This window comes from Channa argus, chromosome 7 (assembly GCF_033026475.1).
Source record: "Channa argus isolate prfri chromosome 7, Channa argus male v1.0, whole genome shotgun sequence".
NCBI lineage: Eukaryota > Metazoa > Chordata > Actinopteri > Anabantiformes > Channidae > Channa > Channa argus.
Genome location: NC_090203.1, coordinates 11,413,160 through 11,433,056, shown reverse-complemented (window position 1 = coordinate 11,433,056; position 19,897 = coordinate 11,413,160). Strand labels below are relative to the sequence as shown.

General features: G+C 41.6%; 1 protein-coding gene across 4 annotated transcripts in view; it reads left to right on the top strand.

Annotated features, from left to right (window-relative positions):
• Positions 1-3,094: 3,094 nt before the first annotated feature.
• The window catches only part of adamtsl4 (ADAMTS-like 4), a 31,641-nt gene continuing 14,838 nt past the window's right edge, over positions 3,095-19,897 (top strand). For 2 of the 4 annotated variants that reach the window (XM_067510519.1, XM_067510517.1), the window contains exons 1-5: positions 3,095-3,504; positions 4,897-4,960; positions 7,647-8,233; positions 9,155-9,872; positions 19,030-19,132. In XM_067510519.1, coding sequence (XP_067366620.1) covers positions 3,482-3,504; positions 4,897-4,960; positions 7,647-8,233; positions 9,155-9,872; positions 19,030-19,132 — 1,495 coding nt within the window. In that variant the 5' untranslated portion in view covers positions 3,095-3,481. Of the gene's footprint in view, positions 3,505-3,963; positions 4,048-4,896; positions 4,961-7,646; positions 8,234-9,154; positions 9,873-19,029; positions 19,133-19,897 lie in introns of those variants that run through there. The other 2 variants (XM_067510520.1, XM_067510521.1) reach the window with 2 other exon arrangements.

Below are 19,897 nucleotides of genomic sequence, written 5' to 3'. Positions count from 1 at the left end.
ATAAATGAAACTGACTTTAGAGGGAGCCATGGCCTTGACATGCACTGGAAACAATGGGGTGAATCATCCCTGAAGGGTGGCTCCCAGCTGATGACCCTGCAGCTGACGCCAATTGTACTGCTACAGTTACGACAGGCAGTGATGTCACAGAAGTCATTAATATCCATAATTTTTATGTTATTTCATGGCAATCCATCCAGACAATGATTGTCTGTACAAACTTTACAGTAACCATTGGAACCATGGTAAAGGACCAATTGATCACAACAGACCAACATTTCCACCCCTCACCTTCCACACGCAAATATGATGACATATATTTATCAAAGCTCAGTTGGTAAAGGCAGTCGTCCACCGACCACAGGGTGAGGGGTTTGATCCACGGCCCTGGCTATATGTCGAAGTGTCCCTGGGCAAGACACTGAACCCCTAACAGCCCATTCCCCTCCCCAGCTGTGCAGTGCCGGTCAAAGCCCGGTAGAAATTGGGGAAGGTTGTGTCAGGAAGGGCATCTGGCATAAAAACTGTGCCAAATCAACATGCCGACAATGATCCGCTGAGGCGACCCTGAACTCACGGAATAAGCCGAAAGGACTCTCTTCTGTCATCATTATTGGTACCATGCTACTTGATCAGGAGTGGCCTGAAAATGGTTAATGATAAAGATCAGACAGGTCTTCATTCACTCTCTGTGACCTTTTGAAGTCACTCTTGTCTTGCTGCTGCCTTCACACAACACAGCCTGCAGAGGTCCAGCTCTGATCCTCAACCCCCAGCTGGTCTAAAGAGCCTGGAGGCCTCGTTAACTTAAACAATTAAAGGGTCATAGCCTTACTGTGACTGGGCCCAAGGCTGGGGTGTGTGTGTTTTCTGGAGGCGGGTGTGTGTATATGCAAGACGTTTTTCATGTGATTTATCATTCCCACAATGCCCTGCTACTCTGATATGTTGTGCTATTACTCAGATCAGCCATCCGCAACAAATAAAAGATCTGTTGCTACATACTGTAGGGACCTCCCTGGACACACACACACACACTGACACACACACACACACACACACACACACACACACACACACCACGTTTATGTGTTGTGGTGACTCGTTGATGCAGACATTTTGCTAATCAAGGTTCTGTAGTTGATGAGGCATGTCCACGGGCCAATATGCAAGTCATCGTTTCACCAGGGTCCAAAGAAACAGAGATAGGGAACGAGGGAGAAGAAAGAGACGGAGAGAAAGAGGGAGGGAGAGGGAGGCTATAAGTGGTCATGGATCACTTGTGGCTATGGCAATGACCTCTGGCTAATTGTAGCTACTGATAGACATGCTTCTTAGAAGAACAGAAATATCCATTTAACTAATCACACACAAATACACTCCCAGCTACTACATATTTATACTGTATTTGTTTGTGTGCCCTCTGGAATCCACCCTTTTCATTCTTGTTATGCCTTTTACAGTAACTTTTTTATTTTGGCAGATCAAACTTAAACCCGCTCTGTAGTGTGGTTAAGTCTTTAGTGGTTGGCTCGCAGAGGGCTTTGAAGTCTCTAATCTCCATCACAATCATTGTGTTCATAATGTAGGATGCCAGTCCAAGAAAAGCAACAGCCTGGCCCCCAGGACATCTCATGGTCAGGCTGGGTGTGTTAATATGTGTTGTGACTATAACTCACTCTGTACCCACCCTCCAATCTCACTTTCTCCATCTCATCTCTCTGCTCAGAGAAATCTTAATAAGGAATTTCAACAACATGCCAGATAAGAAATGGCCTTGAACAGGACTTAAACTGTGTTATGTGGATGAGTTGATGTACGTAATGTAAATGTTACATAGTATGTTTTAGTGATACATTAATATTACTACAGTGTCTCTCTTTATTATTTAATTTTCTCTTCTTTTCACTACTTTGTTCGTTTCCTCATTCTTTGTATTCTTTTTACTTGTTACAACTTCTCAATTCTCTTCTTTCCGGCTTATTTCATGATGGAAATTATGTTTTTTATTAGTCGCACGCAACTCTGCACAGCCCTTGAGGGACTCAAAAGACACAACAAATTAATTTTTACCAGAACCAAAATGCACCACATCCATTTTTAAATAGGGTAAAATAAATAAAGAAAACAAAATGTTCAGACTCATAATTTACTGATTATAATCACAGGAAATAACAATAGGTAATAGGTACATAGGTAAATAGTGTATCTTTCCTTCTTTTTTCTCCTTTTCCTTTTTTACAAAGTCAGCAAAGAAAGAATTACTTCATTTGTTGTCATTCGTCCACCAGATTATTTCCTGTTTTTAAAACAGCACTTAAATCATCATAGGATGTAGCCCTTTAGCCCACAGAGGAATTCTCCTTTTTTTCCCCTATCCACTTCTGTGTCACCCTGTACCCCCCACAGTCCCCTCTGAGCTGTTTAGCTGAAATGTTCTGTTATAGAAAACTGCAGTGACCGACTAGGAAGGTTGGTGGATTACAACCAAATAAATGTTTAAACAAGCCAGTTTTTCACATCTGTATCAGACGGATGGAGAACAGTGCAAGCACAAACACACACACAGAGTCATTATTTCTGCTCAGAAGTGCAAATCTCTCGGGTGCACTTATCTGAGCTCCAAATTGGTGGAGCATGTCTGGTTTCAAGTGTTTAACAGTTATGAGAAAACACGCTGGTTTGTTTCGTTCAGAAATATATTTTGCCTTACAACTACATACTGCCAAGGAGTCTACAATCATATTTTAATGCTTGCAAAAAAAAAATGTATCATTCTCCGCTTTGAACTTGTGTCTGTAACTTGGCTACAGAACAATTAGTGTTTGTATTGGCACAATAGTAAGCCCATAATGCTTTTTACTTCCCTAACAAAGTGTCTCTGCTGCAGATGCTGCCAGCTCAGGGCTGTTTCCGACAATGAGTAGATCATTACTACTGATCAGTGTGACCTAGTACAATAGAGCATTCTTATGTTGGATTGTGCAACTAAGAAAGCGGCTCTGAGAGTTATTATAGCTTAGTCAGGGCCCGTAGTGCTGTGGATCGGTGTGTGCGTGTGTGTGTGTTTGTAAGAGAGAGAGAGTGTGTGTGTGAGAAAGAGGGAGCGGGAGTGTGCGGTTTATTCGTGTGAAAGAGAGAGAGAGTTGTGTAATCTGTCCATTTTGTGTCTCCTGTCTTTTCCCCTGTCTCCCACTGCCCCCCTGGCTGCCATGCGTCACACCAGTTTATAATAAGGACCCCCAAAAGTTGTCGAGTGACTGAAAGAGAGGGAAAAAAAAAAAAACAGAACCCTTCCCACTCTGAAAAAATCACGGGGAGTGACTGTGACAGGAGGAAGGGGACAGAAAAAGAGAGAGGTAGCAGCACCAGCCGAAGAATCTCTTGCAGAACTTCACATTTCTTTCAGGACTGCACGGACCGCAGAAGACCACATCACTGGACTCATAATCAATATCGGAGCGAGAACTGTTGCGGGAGCATGCAGCTCGGTTTACTGTTCAGGTAAAACCTGCTGCCTCTTCCACCCTGCTTGTACCCAACAGCACAATGGGGGGTTGTATCCTCTTTTGACCGGACAGGGTGTATGTAGTTGACTGCGACTTTTACCGGTTGTTTTCATGGCAAAGTTTTGGCTTTTACGCGCAACGCCTTCTCGTTGCGCGCCGGGCGCTGTGTTGGATTAATGATAGGAATTTACCCAGAGTTTTCTCTTTCCCCTCAGCGTCGATTTTTGTGAGTTTCCTGCGTTGCATCTGTCTCTCACTCGCTCTTCTGTCCCTGCGGAACTAAGTTTATTCTATAATGTGCCACTGTAGCGGCGGGGAAACGTGGACCCGAGTAGGGGGTCGTTACTTCGGCCTGAGCGGCTCTGTTATGTCGGACGGTGAGGGACCTTTGTCTGTGCTTTTCGGGGTAATTGTGTAGCCTTGTGTGGGGAAGCTTCCAGAGACCACGGCGGTGCACCACACTGGGAAGAAGGGACCAATTACTTTGACTGCATGCGGCTTGCGGACTGGTGATTGTGGTGATGGGTTGGTTCTCGTGGTGAGCGCTGAAATCTCCTTCTTAGCAAGTCGTTAGTATCATATTCAGACTATTTTCTTGGCAGATGCAGCGATGGCAATGCACTTGTCTCGACTGTTTTAGTTGCAGACATACCAGCAGATTTAAGGCATTTCTTGAACCAAGTTGATATTATGTTGAAGCAAGTGCCTTTTTCTGTCATTCGTTTCATCCTCTCAATAAAAAAAATACTAGTTTAAAATTACTAGTTCAGAGAGTTTTACTTAAGTAATTTCACATCAATTTTAAGGACTACAACCCAAATAACAGGAGACATTCAACACCATCCCACACCATAAACCAACATCAAACCTCAAACGAAAAGTACCTTCCAGCATAAGATGTTTTTGGATGTTGTGGATGATTGCACACATGTGGCTGTTATGTGCGTGTTTGAGAGTGTGTGTTAAAGCCACTTCCTCAGGGTGTGTGTACACTCCCAGAGAGGTATGCAGAGGGAAAACATGCTTGCTGCTTAAACCCATTAGTTTATTAACACCTTCCAGGCGTCCCCCATGATTGACTGAGATGTTTGCCTGTAAACTTTGAAGGGAAAAAGAAACTTTTGTTCAACACCTGTTGAGCCCTGGTGCCACCTGTAGTGGGAAAAAAATCAGTTGCTTAGATGCAGAAAAGTCACTGGAACCTTTCATATGGTGTTGTTAACACGTTTAGCAGAGTTTTGAATTAAATGGACAGAGACATCTGTGTGACTTTACATAACAAAGTCATTTTAGGTTTAGCTCATTGAATAGTTACAGTACACCGTTTATAAAAAAAGGTTATTTAACATGATGAATTTCTTTAACCATCTTTCCTCCATCATTCCAGGTTCTATGTGCTATGGGGTTTTGTGGTCGTCACGGTGTCTGTAAGCAAGACTGTTAAAAGGAAGGTGAGTCATTAGCTCATCATAAGGGTCACTAGAGGGGTGAAAGGTGATGAGACTTGAAGGATAAACTCTTTTTTTCACAAAACTGTCTTAGAACATTACTCACATGCACATGTGTCGGTTGAGCTGTATTTTGCCCTAATACTGGCTCTATTAGCTGCAAAGAGATTTTCCTTATATGAGCCAAAGACCAGGAATGAATTTCATAGTCCCCCACAGTCCTTGTCTCAGCAAAGTGCAAAACTAAAATAATATGCCTCACCAGTATTTGACATTTACAATCTTTTCAGTATAAAAGTCCCTCTTTATGTTCCTTTAACAGCAGCTAAGCAACACATTTACTGCCACCAAAAACACAGAGAGAATTTCAAACTAAAAACATTATAGTGCTGCCAAAGTCCCAGTTCACTCGACAAACTCAGATTGCCAAAGCTTCATACGAACTTTAGATAGCTCAGAAGAAATCAGCGGACAGACAAAGTCAGAGACAAGTTGGGAAACACAGAGAAGCATTTAGCAGCTAAAAGCTAAGATATTGATAGTGACCAAAAACAGAGCTAGAAGGAGGGTAAATATTAGGCCAGTTATTTACCAGTTGGGCACAAACATGACACAACATGATTGATTATGCTGCTCCATAGGTGTTGAAAAAATGAAAAGGCCACTGTTTGCTAAATAGCCCATGATAACAACTTTTAAGCTGAACCAAACCTTTTTTCAGTTGTTTCTGCTGTCCAAGTGGAAAACAAATCAATTATTGTAGGTTTAGTAGGATGATGTTTGGCAAAATTCAAAGGAAGACTGCACATAGTCCCTAAATTTAGCATTTAGCACAAAGGATTATCACTGTTCAAAGAACACCATGGTTTAAGATGATTCACAGAAATACAAGTATGTTTATTTGATGAAAAATGAAGTAACAGAGGAATTCGCTTCTGTCTGGTTCAGGCCTGGCAGTACAGTGTTGAGGGAGTTTAACCAGTAGCTGCAGAGGTCGGTGATGGCTGCTGCAGGGTCACCGCGCAGAGCTCATTAATGGTCTCAGTTATGTGGCAGCTGTGTGTTTGATGTCACTCATTATGACAGAACACAACTCCCCTACACACACACACACACGTGCACTCGCGCACATACACAAACACACACCATCAGTCATTAGGCCTTTTTACCTCAGTCCCTTCTTCTCTCTTAATCTTTTCCTTGTCTCCAACACTCCACCACTTTGTCTCAAAAATACACAGGAGTCTACATATGTCTGCTGCTTACACCTGTTCAATCCCTCCCATCTACAAACAGTTTTTACAGCGTGTTTACTTGCACATTTCTGCCCATTTAGACACTTGGGGTGGGGGGGTGGGGGGGGGGGGGGGGGGGGGGGGGGCGGTAAGATGTAAGACTTTCTGAATGGAAACTTTTGTTCAGCTCTCATGTTTGCTTCCCTGCTAACCAGGCCAATGATTCAGTTGTAAAATGAGGAGAGTAACATTTATCTACAGCCACAGAGGAAGACATTAAACGATGACCTAGCACCCACATACATGTACTCACACACATATATACAAACACGAATGGACAGCCACACCAGCCTTGATTTTGCTGTTTCGGTTCATGTGACACCAACTCTGTCGAATTTATATCCGTCTGCTCATAAGCTGCTGGCAGGTGAACGAGTCTCTCCTAAGCTGAGTGAAGTATGAATATTTCAGATTTATATTTTGGCCTCAGAGGAAGGAAACTCACAAGACTGTAGCTCATCAGTGGACTCAGCCACTGTGAAGAAATAAGTTCTCCCACAGACTTTTTATTTAGCCATGGCAATGTTTCTGCTAAGTTAAGTCTTTCTTTAAAATACTGCCAAGGCTTGCACTTTTCACCTTTTTACACACGAATCACTCAAGAGTTCAATTCAAGAACGTTTTAACTGAATGAATGTGTACATTCAACGTTAGCACAAAAAAGACAACACAAAAGTAAATACACAAATACTATAGGTACAAGTTTGTTTAAAACGACATCAGTGGAAATCTATCATCCAGGCAAATATTTATTTAAACTTGACAGTGTTTTGATCCAAGTTTAATCTTTGCCAGGTCACACTTTCAAAGTGCTTTTAAAATAATATGTTGCTTCTACATTTATCACTACTGTACCTACCTGTAGGATGTTCTATAATAGTACCGTCCACAAATGTACTAGTTGCAGCTTCTAAACTGTCCAACTAATTGTCTTTGGGTTTGGAACTGAACAAGAAATTTTAATAGCTCACAGAACTCAGAACTTGTGATTTACATTTTCTGCTATTTGCTGACATCTTGTGAGTCAGGATAAACTATAGATCAAAGATTAATTGATGTATTGAGAAATTAATATGTAGTTTTAAGAATCAAAAGGGTCCAGTGCTTGGCACTTAACTGCCACATTCACAGTTGGATTGTGCCTTGGAATTTCACATCATAATCAATCAAAATTATGAAAAACATATGTAAAGAACAACTCAAGTCAAAATTAAATGCTTCCATTCACTTTTTCAGTGGAATCATTTGGTTTCTTCCTGCCTTGCAGTAAAAAATGATCTGAGGCCCAGTACCATTTGGCAGGCTAGTGTTTTGGAGTGAATGGAGTTGTAATCGATATGTCTCTCTCTCTCTCTCGCTCTCTCTTTGTGTGTGTGTGTGTGTTCATATCTCAGGTGACCGGTCGAAGGTCTAGACAGGCGTTTGAGTCTGAGCCTGTTGAGGGGGTGTGGTCTGCGTGGGGGGAATGGTCAGCATGCTCACAGACCTGTGGTGTTGGCGTCTCACAGAGGAGCAGGAAGTGTTTACCTCCTCCACCTCCACAGACCCCTCCCTTCTCCAACTCTCCACCTAACTGGGCTGGTTATCTGCCCAGGGGCATAGGAGTTCCTGTCATCTCATCTGTGCACCCTTACTATCCTCCTCGCTATGCTGGACAACAACCACCTTATCAGTCCCCACCAGCCTCCACTGGTCACAACCAAGGTATGTCTCTGTATCGGAATGCTCCCACGGGAGAAGGTGGAGCAGCATCTGTACCTGCACAGACCAACCCATCATCGCCTTTTTACCAGCCTGAATTCCCCCCGCACAATCAAGACTTTGTTTCAGCCTATCAGTCTCCCTATCATGCTCCTTCCCGTGGCTACAACCAGCCAGCACGGAACATCAGGAGGCCGACCAATCAAGGAGCAGTGAGGGCTGTCGGAGGTGGGAGCAGAAGGTCGGTCTCCAACAGTCGGGAGGGTTTGCCTGGGAGGAGGTGAGTGACCCCAGACAACTGGAGCAAACCTGATCAATTTAAGCTTTATTACAGATACAGTTGATCAATAATGTCATATATGTTGGCAAGAAGTGTTTGTGAGTGGGCTTTAAAGCTTTAAAAAGATTTTACCTGTAAAATCTTTTTGTAACCACACATATGAGCGCACATCATCATGAGATGTTTTTAACTCATAGGTCTCAACAGCAGCTTGAGTAATCAGTGTCTGTTGAGCTCTGTGGAAAAAAAAGAGTCTTTCTTTAAGTTAAAAATCTGTTGATAATAAAGAGTTTTTTTACTTTTGCTTTGCTCAGCACTCTTGAGTTGTTTTGTCAGTCCGTTCTAGATGAATGTCCCTAGCACACAGGAAGTGAGTTTTGCATTGTAGGCAGTAGCAACGGTGGTTTGTTTAGACTAAATATATGAACACAATTGTTAGGATAAGCATCAGTAACCACAACATATGAGCATGCAAAGAAAAGAGTTATAACTTATTACTGTTCTGGTGCACAGCTTGAAACTTCAGTGATTTCTGGGAATTGTAATGCAACAATGACTCATCAGCAAAATAAAAGAAAAGTCGTATTCTTCAGATGGTACATAGCATAGGATTTATTCAGACGTTGTCTAAGCTTTAGTAAACGTTTGTTATGATGTTTTGAGTATTGGGAAGTGGGGTTATGCCAATCTGGTGCCTCTGATTTCTGCAGTGTATTGCATCATTCCTTCTGTTTTGTTTTTGTTTTTTCCAGTTATACAGTAACAACAGCACTCTGCCTGTTCACTACAATCTGCTGGCTCCACATTGTATTTGTCACAATTATGAGTTGTATCTTAGACGTATTCCCTCTCATGTTTCCCTGTCCATCTGTGAACAGTCCCTCTAAATATTTTCCTGTCTCCTCTCCCTCTTTGTCTCAGGCCTTCCACCATCCGTCCAGGTCAGTTTGGATACGGCAAGGTTCCCTTCTCTTTACCTCTGCATCGCCCTAATCGCCAGGTTCGCCACACAGTTAATGGCACTGACTCTGCAACACCACCACCTGAGCGAGCTGTTGACGAAGATGAGGCACATAACAAAAGGAGAGGGGAAGAGGAGAGGGGGAAGGATGGGGCTGACATGGAGGCAGGGAGAAGAAAGGAGGAGGAGTGGAATGAGCAGGAGAGCACAGAGTCACCTGCTGCTGAGGAGATGCCCACGACAACCACCACAACTGGCAGCCCACACCGCCAGGCTGAAAGACCATCACATACCCACACAGAGCAGGGAAGAGGGAGAGTAACATCCTCTCGCTTCTTCCCACGCTCGTCATCACCATCGACATCCAACCGCCTCCCCTTTGACTGGCACTCTGTTAGCGCTCCACCTCCTCCCATTCCTCCTCTCTTACGCCCCAACTCCCCTGCTGTCGCTTCACGGTTTTCCTCATCTCTTCACCGCTCCAGCCCTTTGCACAGAGACAGGGAGATCCACCCAGGGTTCAGCCCCGAAGCCCCACCCGCAGACAACATCTACCCACCGCAGCACCCTCACACCCTATATATGGGAGTCGAATCAGGCAGGGAAGTAAGAAGAGGAGCTCCTCAGGTCCACAGATGTTCTGGGCAGGAAAAGGAGAACCGCAGGTGTTTCTTGCAGGTAAAATCCCCAGCTTTAAACACAGAAGCAGAGGGAATATTTAGCCTAATTTACTGTCTTTGCACCAATTTAATAGCCTCAGTAATTCACTTCTGCAGGCACAACGTCCCCTGATCTCCTTTTCTTTATTGAGCCTGGATCTAAGTATTGTCTCTATTCGAGCTTGATTTATATCCAAGTGTAAACGGAGGAGTTGAAAGTCAGCTGACTATTTTTGAGGGGTTGAGTATTCCCCACCTCCAAAACTAGCTGCTTTTCAGTGATTGCTAGTGCCTCTGTTACTTCAAAGCAGGGGTGTATTCTGTGTTACACTTGGTTTGCTTGGCAGCACGTGGTTTTATGCATATGTCTCTATGTACAGTATCTCTGTGAGTCACTGAAGCATGAGTAAGTGCCAGGGCCTGAATGTTTATGTGTGTTATAGCGCATAAATGTGTGTATCTCTGTGACAGTAGCACAGTGTGTATTGATGAATTATCAAGTCTGTCTAGGGGCCTGTAGTGATGATTGAGCCTGCAACCTCTCAGTGCAGAACAGTGAGGGTATTATCAGTAGCAAAGTATAGACACAGACTAGACACACACAGGCTGGACAGTAAGTCGCCCTCATAATAAACCTCATCATAAACTGACATCTTACAGTAACTTAGTTTTCATTGAGACAGGTATTGGACGCTTGAGTTCACTCAATTAAATGTAAGATTTAGTGAACAAAGGGTTTTTTAGTGATGAGGAGTTTTCATCGGAAACTGCCCTCTGTTTTCTTAAAACAATAAATGTATAGAAAATATAACTTGGCGGAGTACTTTTTAAAACACAAACAAGAACATCAGCCATTTCTCAGGACACTCTCCACTGTTGATCAGCTTTTCAGACTTCACCTGTCCTGGAAACCATGTGACACATTTCATATATATTAATAAAAAGCAGCTGTGTCAGCACAGTAGTGTCACACTTGGCTATAACCTTGGCAAAACCTTCCACCATCTTTGCTATTTTTTAAGCATCAATCACTCAGATCTTGTCCCTTGAAACCAGGAAATTGCCACAAAAAATATGACAAAGAGTCACATGGTTCAGTTTGAATATATTTATAGGGTATGTTAAAAAATTTATCAAGTTAACACTCCCCAAAATAATTCTTTTATCTTGTAATTAACCAAAGAGATATATCCAGGATGACCACATCAAACGTTTTAGTCTTAACAGAACAACAGAGATAAAGCAAAACTAACAACCAAGCAAGACAGTGATTTTGTTGATATCATGTTTACTAAAATGTTAATTCAATTATTATCAAGCAGTTTGTGTCTGATCAGTGGTGTCTATAACATATGTTACATGTTGGTATTAAACAAATTTTATTAAGTAAAATTCTAACATGGCTGCTGTTTTAGAAAGTCAGTTTTTCTTTCAATAATTGAAGACTGTAAAGAAGCATACTTAGGTTCCTCCAATCAAGGTATTAAAAAATAACACATATATGTCTGGACTGAAACTCCAATATTATATTGGCAAAAGAATTTGAAACGATACATAGCATTCAAGGGCAACTTCACCAATTTTCAACTTGCTCCCCCTGGCTTTTGTTTAGCGTGTAAATATACAATAATGCTTTGAAACTTGTCTCTGCTTTTCCTATATTAAAATATATTTTTCTGGCTGACAACAGCCTCCAGATGACATCACTTGGAGGAAACTATAGTTCAGATTAGGTCATCTCGTTGTTCACACAGGTTGTGATCGTGGTCAAATTGCTTTTCCAGAGCTCCCCAGATGATATTATATGAACTCTTAATGATGTCAAACTTCTGCAGGTGATGTGGTGGACAAAGTGACAACATAACAAGACAACATAACAAGCAACCTTCATTGGCTTCATGGGAGACATATAACTGACTAAATGTAGTGATGACCAGCATTATTCATTTTCAAGCTTCATAAAAGAGTTATAGATTTATATTAATTAGGATTTGATCATGGTGAATAAAACATCCATAATGACCTGTGATTGCTTGCTTGCTCACACACATACTGTATTTACGCAGCTGGACCACTTGTAGCAGTCAGTGTGGGGAAGGATGATAAGTTTAAAGGTAGCAAATACCACAGACATACACTCACAGACACCCCTCCACACTTTCATTCTCACACATCATGTCTAGAGCTGTCTCTCACTGAGTGGAAGTAGACACTTGAATTTGGAGCTGGAGTTGGTACTCTGGGGTCCTTGACTTTAACTCTCTTTAGATAATTTTTCTTTCATCTTTCGTTGTCTTTCACTGCCCCCCCCTTTCTGTCCGTCTGGCTGTGTGTGATAGTCACCGTGTTAAAACAGATTTAGTAGCTGGCAGTGAGCATGCGCTACGTGTGCCAGCAGCACTAATCGCAGTCCTGTGATGGCTCAGTCTTACTCATTGGGCTACATATTTACCCAGCATTAGCGTCTGCTGCCTTCTTTGCTCCTGCAGCAGATTGTTGGCCACATTTTTATAAGTCTTATCTTTGCTTAAAAATAGGGTTGCAGTGTTGCTGAATGCAGTTCTTGCCCAGGCTTGTTTGTACTGTATAGAAGTGTATGAGTGTGACACATCCTATTAAATATTAGGTGTGTTTGTCGTGACACAGCGTGCCTGAGGCCCATCACAAGTGCAATTGTCAGTTTGTGGGTGTTTTTACTGTTGCATAGGAGCAAGTGAGGAACCAAGAGAGGGACAGAGGAAATGAGAAGGGCAAAAAGGGGAAGAGTGTGTGTATGTGTGTGTTAATGTTAGGGTGAGGGTGTGAAGGGAGGGTAAAGAAGTGACGCAGTTAAATAGTAGTGAAAGAGAGTACTGTTTTTAGACACAGTAGTGGGAGGGTGAGCTAAAGGGCAAGGGAACAAAAAGCTAGTGGAGGGAGTGAGGCCAGAAGAAATGGAGGTAAAGGTTGGTGATGATGAGTGCTGTAAGTGAAAGAGACAGAGGAGTAAAGGGAGGAATGGCCAGCAGCAGCAACAAAGGGGAAGTTTGTGTTAGAGGAAGAGAGGGATTCATGGAAAACTGTGTGTGTGAGAGAGAGGAAGAGAGAGAGAGAGAATGCAGAGTGTAAAAGTGTAACAAGAGGCAAAGTTATTCTGTCAGGGGGAGCAGGGACAAAAAGGTGGAATTTGAGAAGAAGCTTCTCGAAAAAAAAGAAGAGATACACCAGATTGAGCCAGATATTTCACAAAAACTTCGTCTTCCCCTTGTCTTTTCCTCTTTGAAGTCTTTCCTCATCAAAATTTTTGAAGATTCTCTAAGCATTCCCTCTTGCCTTAGCTCCACTTTCTGTCTCCTCTTCAAAGTAAATATTTACCAAGAATTGCTAACAGCTCATGCCTCTTCAACAGCTAGTGAGGCGAGATCAAAACCATGTGGATTTAACGTGTGTAGGTAGCGGTTCACCACATGGCCTAATAAGATCAATACCAGCAGACACGGGGGTGTAGCCACAGGGCTTTGATGTGGACAAAAATGTCTCAGAATTTTGTCCTTTTACTGTGTAAAATACCAAAATCCAGATTAGAGAAACTTTGAATGTTGATATGCTCATCTAAGTGCTTTACAATTGCTAAGGCCTGTGTTTTGTCTCACAGGCTTCCTACAGTCTAGAGCTACAGGTAATGTTTATATTAATTACTGATCCATCATTGGAAAGTGATTATATTATTCTAATTGTTTAATTTACAAAATGTCAACAAATTATAAAATATTACCTTGTTAACTGTCTGGTGGAATCAACAATCTTAACTCCATAAAATGTTCAGTTCTGAGAAGTTTGTGACAAAAATGATTTCATAAGGCATTTGGTCAAACTGATCATGATTTGATTGGGTTTACATATAGTTATTTTTGATTTTCTAGATTGATATAAACTAGAAATGTACTCGTATATCTAAACCTAAAGCTTTAAGGAGACATAAAGCTGCCAAAAACATAGTACTGTTGAACAGTACTTTTGGGTTAAGTGTAACAGGTTTTGCTCTTGTAGCAGGGCCCGAGGAGTTGAACTTGTACCTCCCAGACACATTTAACATGATTTGAGGCTGCTGCAGCGAGATCCAGATGATCTAATCACAATCTGTCATTACACAGGAAATATATTCTTACGACATATTAGCACAGAGCCACAGTCCTCAGCTTTTACAAGCATGTGCAGATCCTGCCACGCTTACTGCTGCTCTCATGAAGCGACAAACAGGCCCAGATGTGTTGGGCTGTGATACACGCAGACTCAAACACTCAACCACATGTACTCATTTAAATCACTAGTTTCCTTGCTAAGTACTTTAACAAGCAGAGGTACCTGCTTTTATACAAAAACGGTCCCTTTGCCTGTTAACATCTGTTTATATAAGCTTCTGTGTACTTGGACTGCGCTTAAATATTTCTTTCATGTTTCTTTTCATGCTTTTTGGTAATTTTGCTCATTTCTTTTCAGTCCTCCTGCTATTTCTCACTGTTTTTTATTACAAAAACATAATAGAGTATTTACTATTATGTTTTTTGAATTGCTTTTTTGATGCCACTCTCAACGTCCATACAGTAAATATGATCACATAGTTTAAAATGAAAACCCTGCCTGCTTTCCTCTAAAGTAACACAAACAGCCTTGCAGACCTTTAAAAGCTACATGAGTAACATGTTTAACATACTTATATGTTTAATCCATACAAAAACTAAAGGGAAAAAATTGTGATAAAGTCTCCAGGAAATAGCCTGGCATGTAACTGCTTGTAAAATCTAAACATGTGGTTTTTACAGTTTTTGTACAAATTAAACAAACCAGTCATAGCATGTTAATTAGTGAACTTTAGAGGCACTGGTAGATGGATATTGTTACATCTGGGCAGAGCTAGGGGAGTTTCTTTTCACTGTTTCCACTCATTGTGTTTAAATTATCAGAGTATTTCTTTAAGCAGGAAAAACTCATTTTGATTACAAATTTCTGTCTCAGTAGCATCCTGGCCAACATCTGCTGCAAAGACATTGAATTACCTATAAAAAACAATAATAACACAATAATGAGACAAATACCACAAGACATGACACAAATAACTAAACAGAAATACAATTCTATATATGTATATTTTGTCAATTTACAACAATCATTTCAAACAATTTCACTTTTGAAATGACCATGGTGGCACCTTACAACAACCCAAGAGCTCAAACACCCTAAAACACTGGTAGCAGCAGATAAAGCATACAGTTTCTGCAGTGGTGATTTCAGTTCATATTAAGAAACTAAACTGTGCAGTTTTAAACCCAGACAAGAGGGAACACCATTGCTGTGTGCAGGAAAAGCTTGTTTTTGTAGTTTTCCATTTTGGGAACTGTGATTAAAAAATTCTTGAGACAAAAACTGAAGCATTTTTTTCCTAAACACTCTCATGTATTAATATGAAATTATGTGGTTCATCAGGAGTCATCACCATGCATGAAAAGAGTTAGAAAGATCCAGAGCAAAATTCAGGTTTCATTTGATCTGCTGGTAATATTGTTTATCCAGTGTGTTTCTCTATTCTTTACTTTGCCTAGGAAAATTAAACAGTTTTAAGGCTCAGACAGTTTTCTTTGCCACAGTGTAGTTTATGTGGTTCACTTCGCGCAACACGGGGTCTTCTCCTTTAGTCGTTGTCTGTTGTTTGTGTATGAGCAGTGTTTTCTCTGGACGACTCCTGACTTCCCAGTGGGGTCAAGGCAGAAGTCCGGGTGGTGTCCTGTAAAAGCACAGACACACGGCCACGGTCACAAGATTATCCACAGAATGTTAATCGCTGAGAACAAACACACACACACACAAACACATTAGCATGAGTGATGATGGATTTGTGTACATGTGGATTGTGTTGATTTATGGCTGCAGAGGCCAGTGGTCAGTTGTTTTGCATGTGCATCGCTGCAGTAATGTTTGAGGAATGGCCAGCCAGCCTTAACCTGTATTTGGTATTGAGACAACATGGTCTGTTGTGCAGGCATAGACATGCATAGAGAATGAGTTAACAATGAGCAGGAGTATGACAATGTGCCACCTGGGTTTTCCCTTGAGAATCACTCATGTGGGGAAAGGTTCCCGCAATGTGCCCTCTCTCAAAGCTCATTGGTTTGTCTGAGGTGGTATTTGAGTTTAACACAAAAGTGTAATGTGTGATCATGACCTCGGCTTGTGTGTGTGTGTGTGAGACATCTGTGTGTACGTGTGTGCACACAAGTCTTTGGCTCTCAGGCATTAACTCCCCCTTCTTCACACATTCATGTATATAGCACACAGGTCTTTTCTCTCTTTCTCTCTGCACTGCCAGTAAAACACATCTATAACTTTCACAGCTCCTGTACAACAGCACTGACTTTCACTTTTCACCTGCTCCCTGTTTTGCTCCGTCCTTCTCTAACCATAAGCTGCCATTTAAATCAGGATTTATACCAATCAGCCCAAACATTAAACCACCGCAGGGGATTAAAGTTGTTGCTGATCGGTGAATTAAAGAATAAGTTCATCACAATCGACCATGGCTCAAACTAATGTTTTATTTTATAGAAATCATACAGCCCTAAGCTGTGTTTTGAGTGTCATGTAAGCCTATTTATGGTAGGTTTAATTGGTTAATACACAGGATAAAAAACTGGCACAAAGCCTGAAAAGTTTTAAAACTATGTTTTCTTAAGTGATTGATTTCATCCACAGGCCCAGACCCATCCTCACCACCTTTCTCTTACCACAAACAACCTTTCTTTCTCTCTGCTATTCCAAAAGGCATTACTCCCCTTTCTCTCCATCTTTGGCCCACTGAAAGACTGCCACTCTCCCTTTTTCTCTACCCGTGTTCAAGCTCCCCTTAGCAGTAATGAGTAGACCCTCTAACCCTGCACTCACAGTATAACAGTGCTTACAGTAACACAAAAATTCTTCTCAAGAACCATGAGTACACCAGTGAACATGTCTTCTTTCTTCTGGTTTTACTCTCACTTCACCTTCCCTCCCTTCTTTCTTCTTTCAGTCCATTAGCCTCCCTCTGTTTTTACACACCCTCAACTCTTTTGGGAGGAGAATCCACTTACACTTGAACAGTGGAACAATTACTTATGTGGGAATGCTCACAGTTAACTTTTTCTTGCATTCTTTCGTTTTATGTTACATAATCTCTTACCTTCCATTTTGTCTGTTAAGGAGTCTTTTTCTTTCTTTTGTGACTGTAGTGTATCATCCCACTACTGCCACACATTTCCTCTCCTTGTGCATGTGTCCTAACCCCAACCGCCTGTATTCATGGTTGTTGTCCACTAATTGTTTATGCTACTACAAGCGCACACATTTAAAATGGGGCCCAACATGTTTATGTCAAGTAGAAATATTTACAACCATTACTAACCTCATTTCAAAAACATCCGGGCAGATTTACATGATTACTTAAAAACATCAGGTCTATGGCTATAACATATCGTCCATAAATATCACAAAAATAAGTCTGTTTCAGCGGTGTAAAACTGTGGCCGAGTGTTTGACAAGCTGGCCACATACATTCCTTCACAGACACAAAGACATACACGCTATACACACAAGCAGTGAAAGTCTGAAATTCAACAAGCCAAGTGTCAATGACTGCATATTTTGCCATTTGATCCATGACCGTCTTTTAGTTACACTTTGTTGCAGTGGCTGGTTCGCATGGGAAATGTTGGTGTGTGTGTCTGTTTCTGTGTGTCTGTGTGTGTGCATGCGTGTGTACTACTCCCTTGCTTTTGAGTGACTAATAACTCTCCAGCTGTTTGTGACAGCTGTATAAGTGAACAGAGATCCAAAAGAACAAAAAAAAAAGAAGAAGAAGAAAGAGGAACGAATCAAAGAAAGCAGCAAAAGACAAGAAGATTGCAGAGCTGACAGAGATTAAAGTTGAAAAGAGATCTAGGAGCTGTGCGTATGTGTGTTTAGTGCCTGGACCAGATGTAGGGTGTATCAGAAGGTTGTAAACTCAGTGGTTTTAGACCAAACAGTATGGCTGTGGTTCCCCTAACTAATGATACACAATTAAGCTGAGTGCACGTTTGCAGTGTCGGATGAAGTATTTTCTTTAAAAAAGTAAAACAATCTAAACAGACTCAGTTATAAGTCAGGGTGTACAAAGAAGAAATAGTTAAAGAAATAGAGAAATAGTAAAGAAATAGTTTGACATTTTGGAAAATGTGCTTTTTCACTACTCTCATATTCTTAAATTCATTGCTTTGGAAGTTACAATACTGCTATCAGCCGGTTACCTTAGCTTAGGTCAAACAGTGCAGTATTGGGGAGGAAGCTCATTAGGTTATGAAATCTGTCTACCAGTTTACCCTAAATGTTGCCACCTCTTTGCCTGGTTATAGGTAGATTTACTGTTACTGTGGACAGAGGCCAGAGGACAGTTATGTTAAGCTAAGCTAACTGGCAATACTACTAGCTTTAGCTACTATAGCTGTCAGATAAACATAGTTAAGCATCAGTACCAAAACCTTAAAGCAAATGAAAGCACATGGCTTTCACTATTTTGTGTGTGTGTGTGTGTTTGTGTGACTGGGTAAAGCTCCGTCTGTTACAGTCAGTACAGTCTAGCAGTCGAGTCGTGTCGGCTCCAACGTTACAGCCGTCGTTTAAGTCTCGGTATGCTAAAACCTGTACGGCTCCGTAAGGACCATCCTCAAACGAGCCCAAGTTGGACATGTACTCTTTCACACATGCACACACATGTACACGTGCTCACACAGTCCCTCACATTCTGTGGTCATGCAATGTGAGCTGCAGTGGATTTATGTGAGCAGCAGCTTCCAAAGTATCTATTATTTCCATATGGTTCTAATACACTTGCTGACTGCCAAAAGCACCATTGAGACTATGCGTGTGTGTGTTGCGAGTACGTGTTTGTGTATAAGGGTATAGCGTGTTTGTGCTTACCGCCATGATCCACAAGTTAATTGTTCCCTTCTCGATTAGCTGTTTTTCTTTGCCTTTTCTTTGAAACAGTCCACTCCACCCTGACTTCCACAGGGACTGGGAGAGAAACTGGTATAATAGCTTGGTGATTTCATATGCATTCAATGTGTGGCACTCAATATTTTGACTTTTTCCCTGTTTTTTCTCTTTGTCTCTGTGCTTCTGTCCTCCAGGTGTGTGGAGGAGGTGCATTGGACTCAAGAGCAGAGCAGTGTGCAGCCTATAACACCCAGGAGTTTATGGGTCGGCTCTATGACTGGGAACCTTTCACTGAGGGTGAGGACCGACTTAACATAGTTCTGAGTTTAGCTGCACAATGCTTCAGTGTGATAATAGGCTTACAACAGGGGAGAGTAAGGGGGGGTCGAAAAAGCATCAGTAAAATGAGTGTTTGAGTTATTTAAATGTTGCTGTGGTATTAGTGTATGTTGGCAGGCTTCTATGCCCAACCCACCACTATCCCCTCCTCTTACTGGAGCATCTACATTAAGTGTTGAGTGTGGTGAGTGGAAAAGAGAATGACTGGAATTCAATCTGCCTTTATTCTTTGCACAAAACACTCTCCCTTTTCTCTTTTTCCTCTCATTTGTCCAACATCCCCCTTTCTCCCTTCCTCCCCTGCCAAGTTTCTCCTCCCAGCTCTGACTAAGCACACAGATTCCTACACAGTGAGATAAAGAAAGAGAGAATGAAAGAAAGAGAAAGACAGAGAGATGGAGGTGAGAGGTGATGGGATGCAAGTGTTTTATCACATAACCACTGGAAGCAAAGGGAGGCGACATGGCCAGTGTGTGCAGGTCTTCCTTTCCCTGTATTTGTGAGTGTGCGTGTGTTTGTTTACTCTCGTGTTAAGTGTACAATAAGTCAGCACAGAGCAGATTGTGCCTGTTTATCCCGTTTTTCTGGAGGGAGAGAAAGCGATAAAGAGAAACACAAAACACATACAGTATTTGAGGAATTTGACAGAAAAAGAAGAGAGGGTTGAAGGAATAGTACAAATATGGAGGTTTGATACTGAGGGAGTGGAAGCAGTAATAAGGA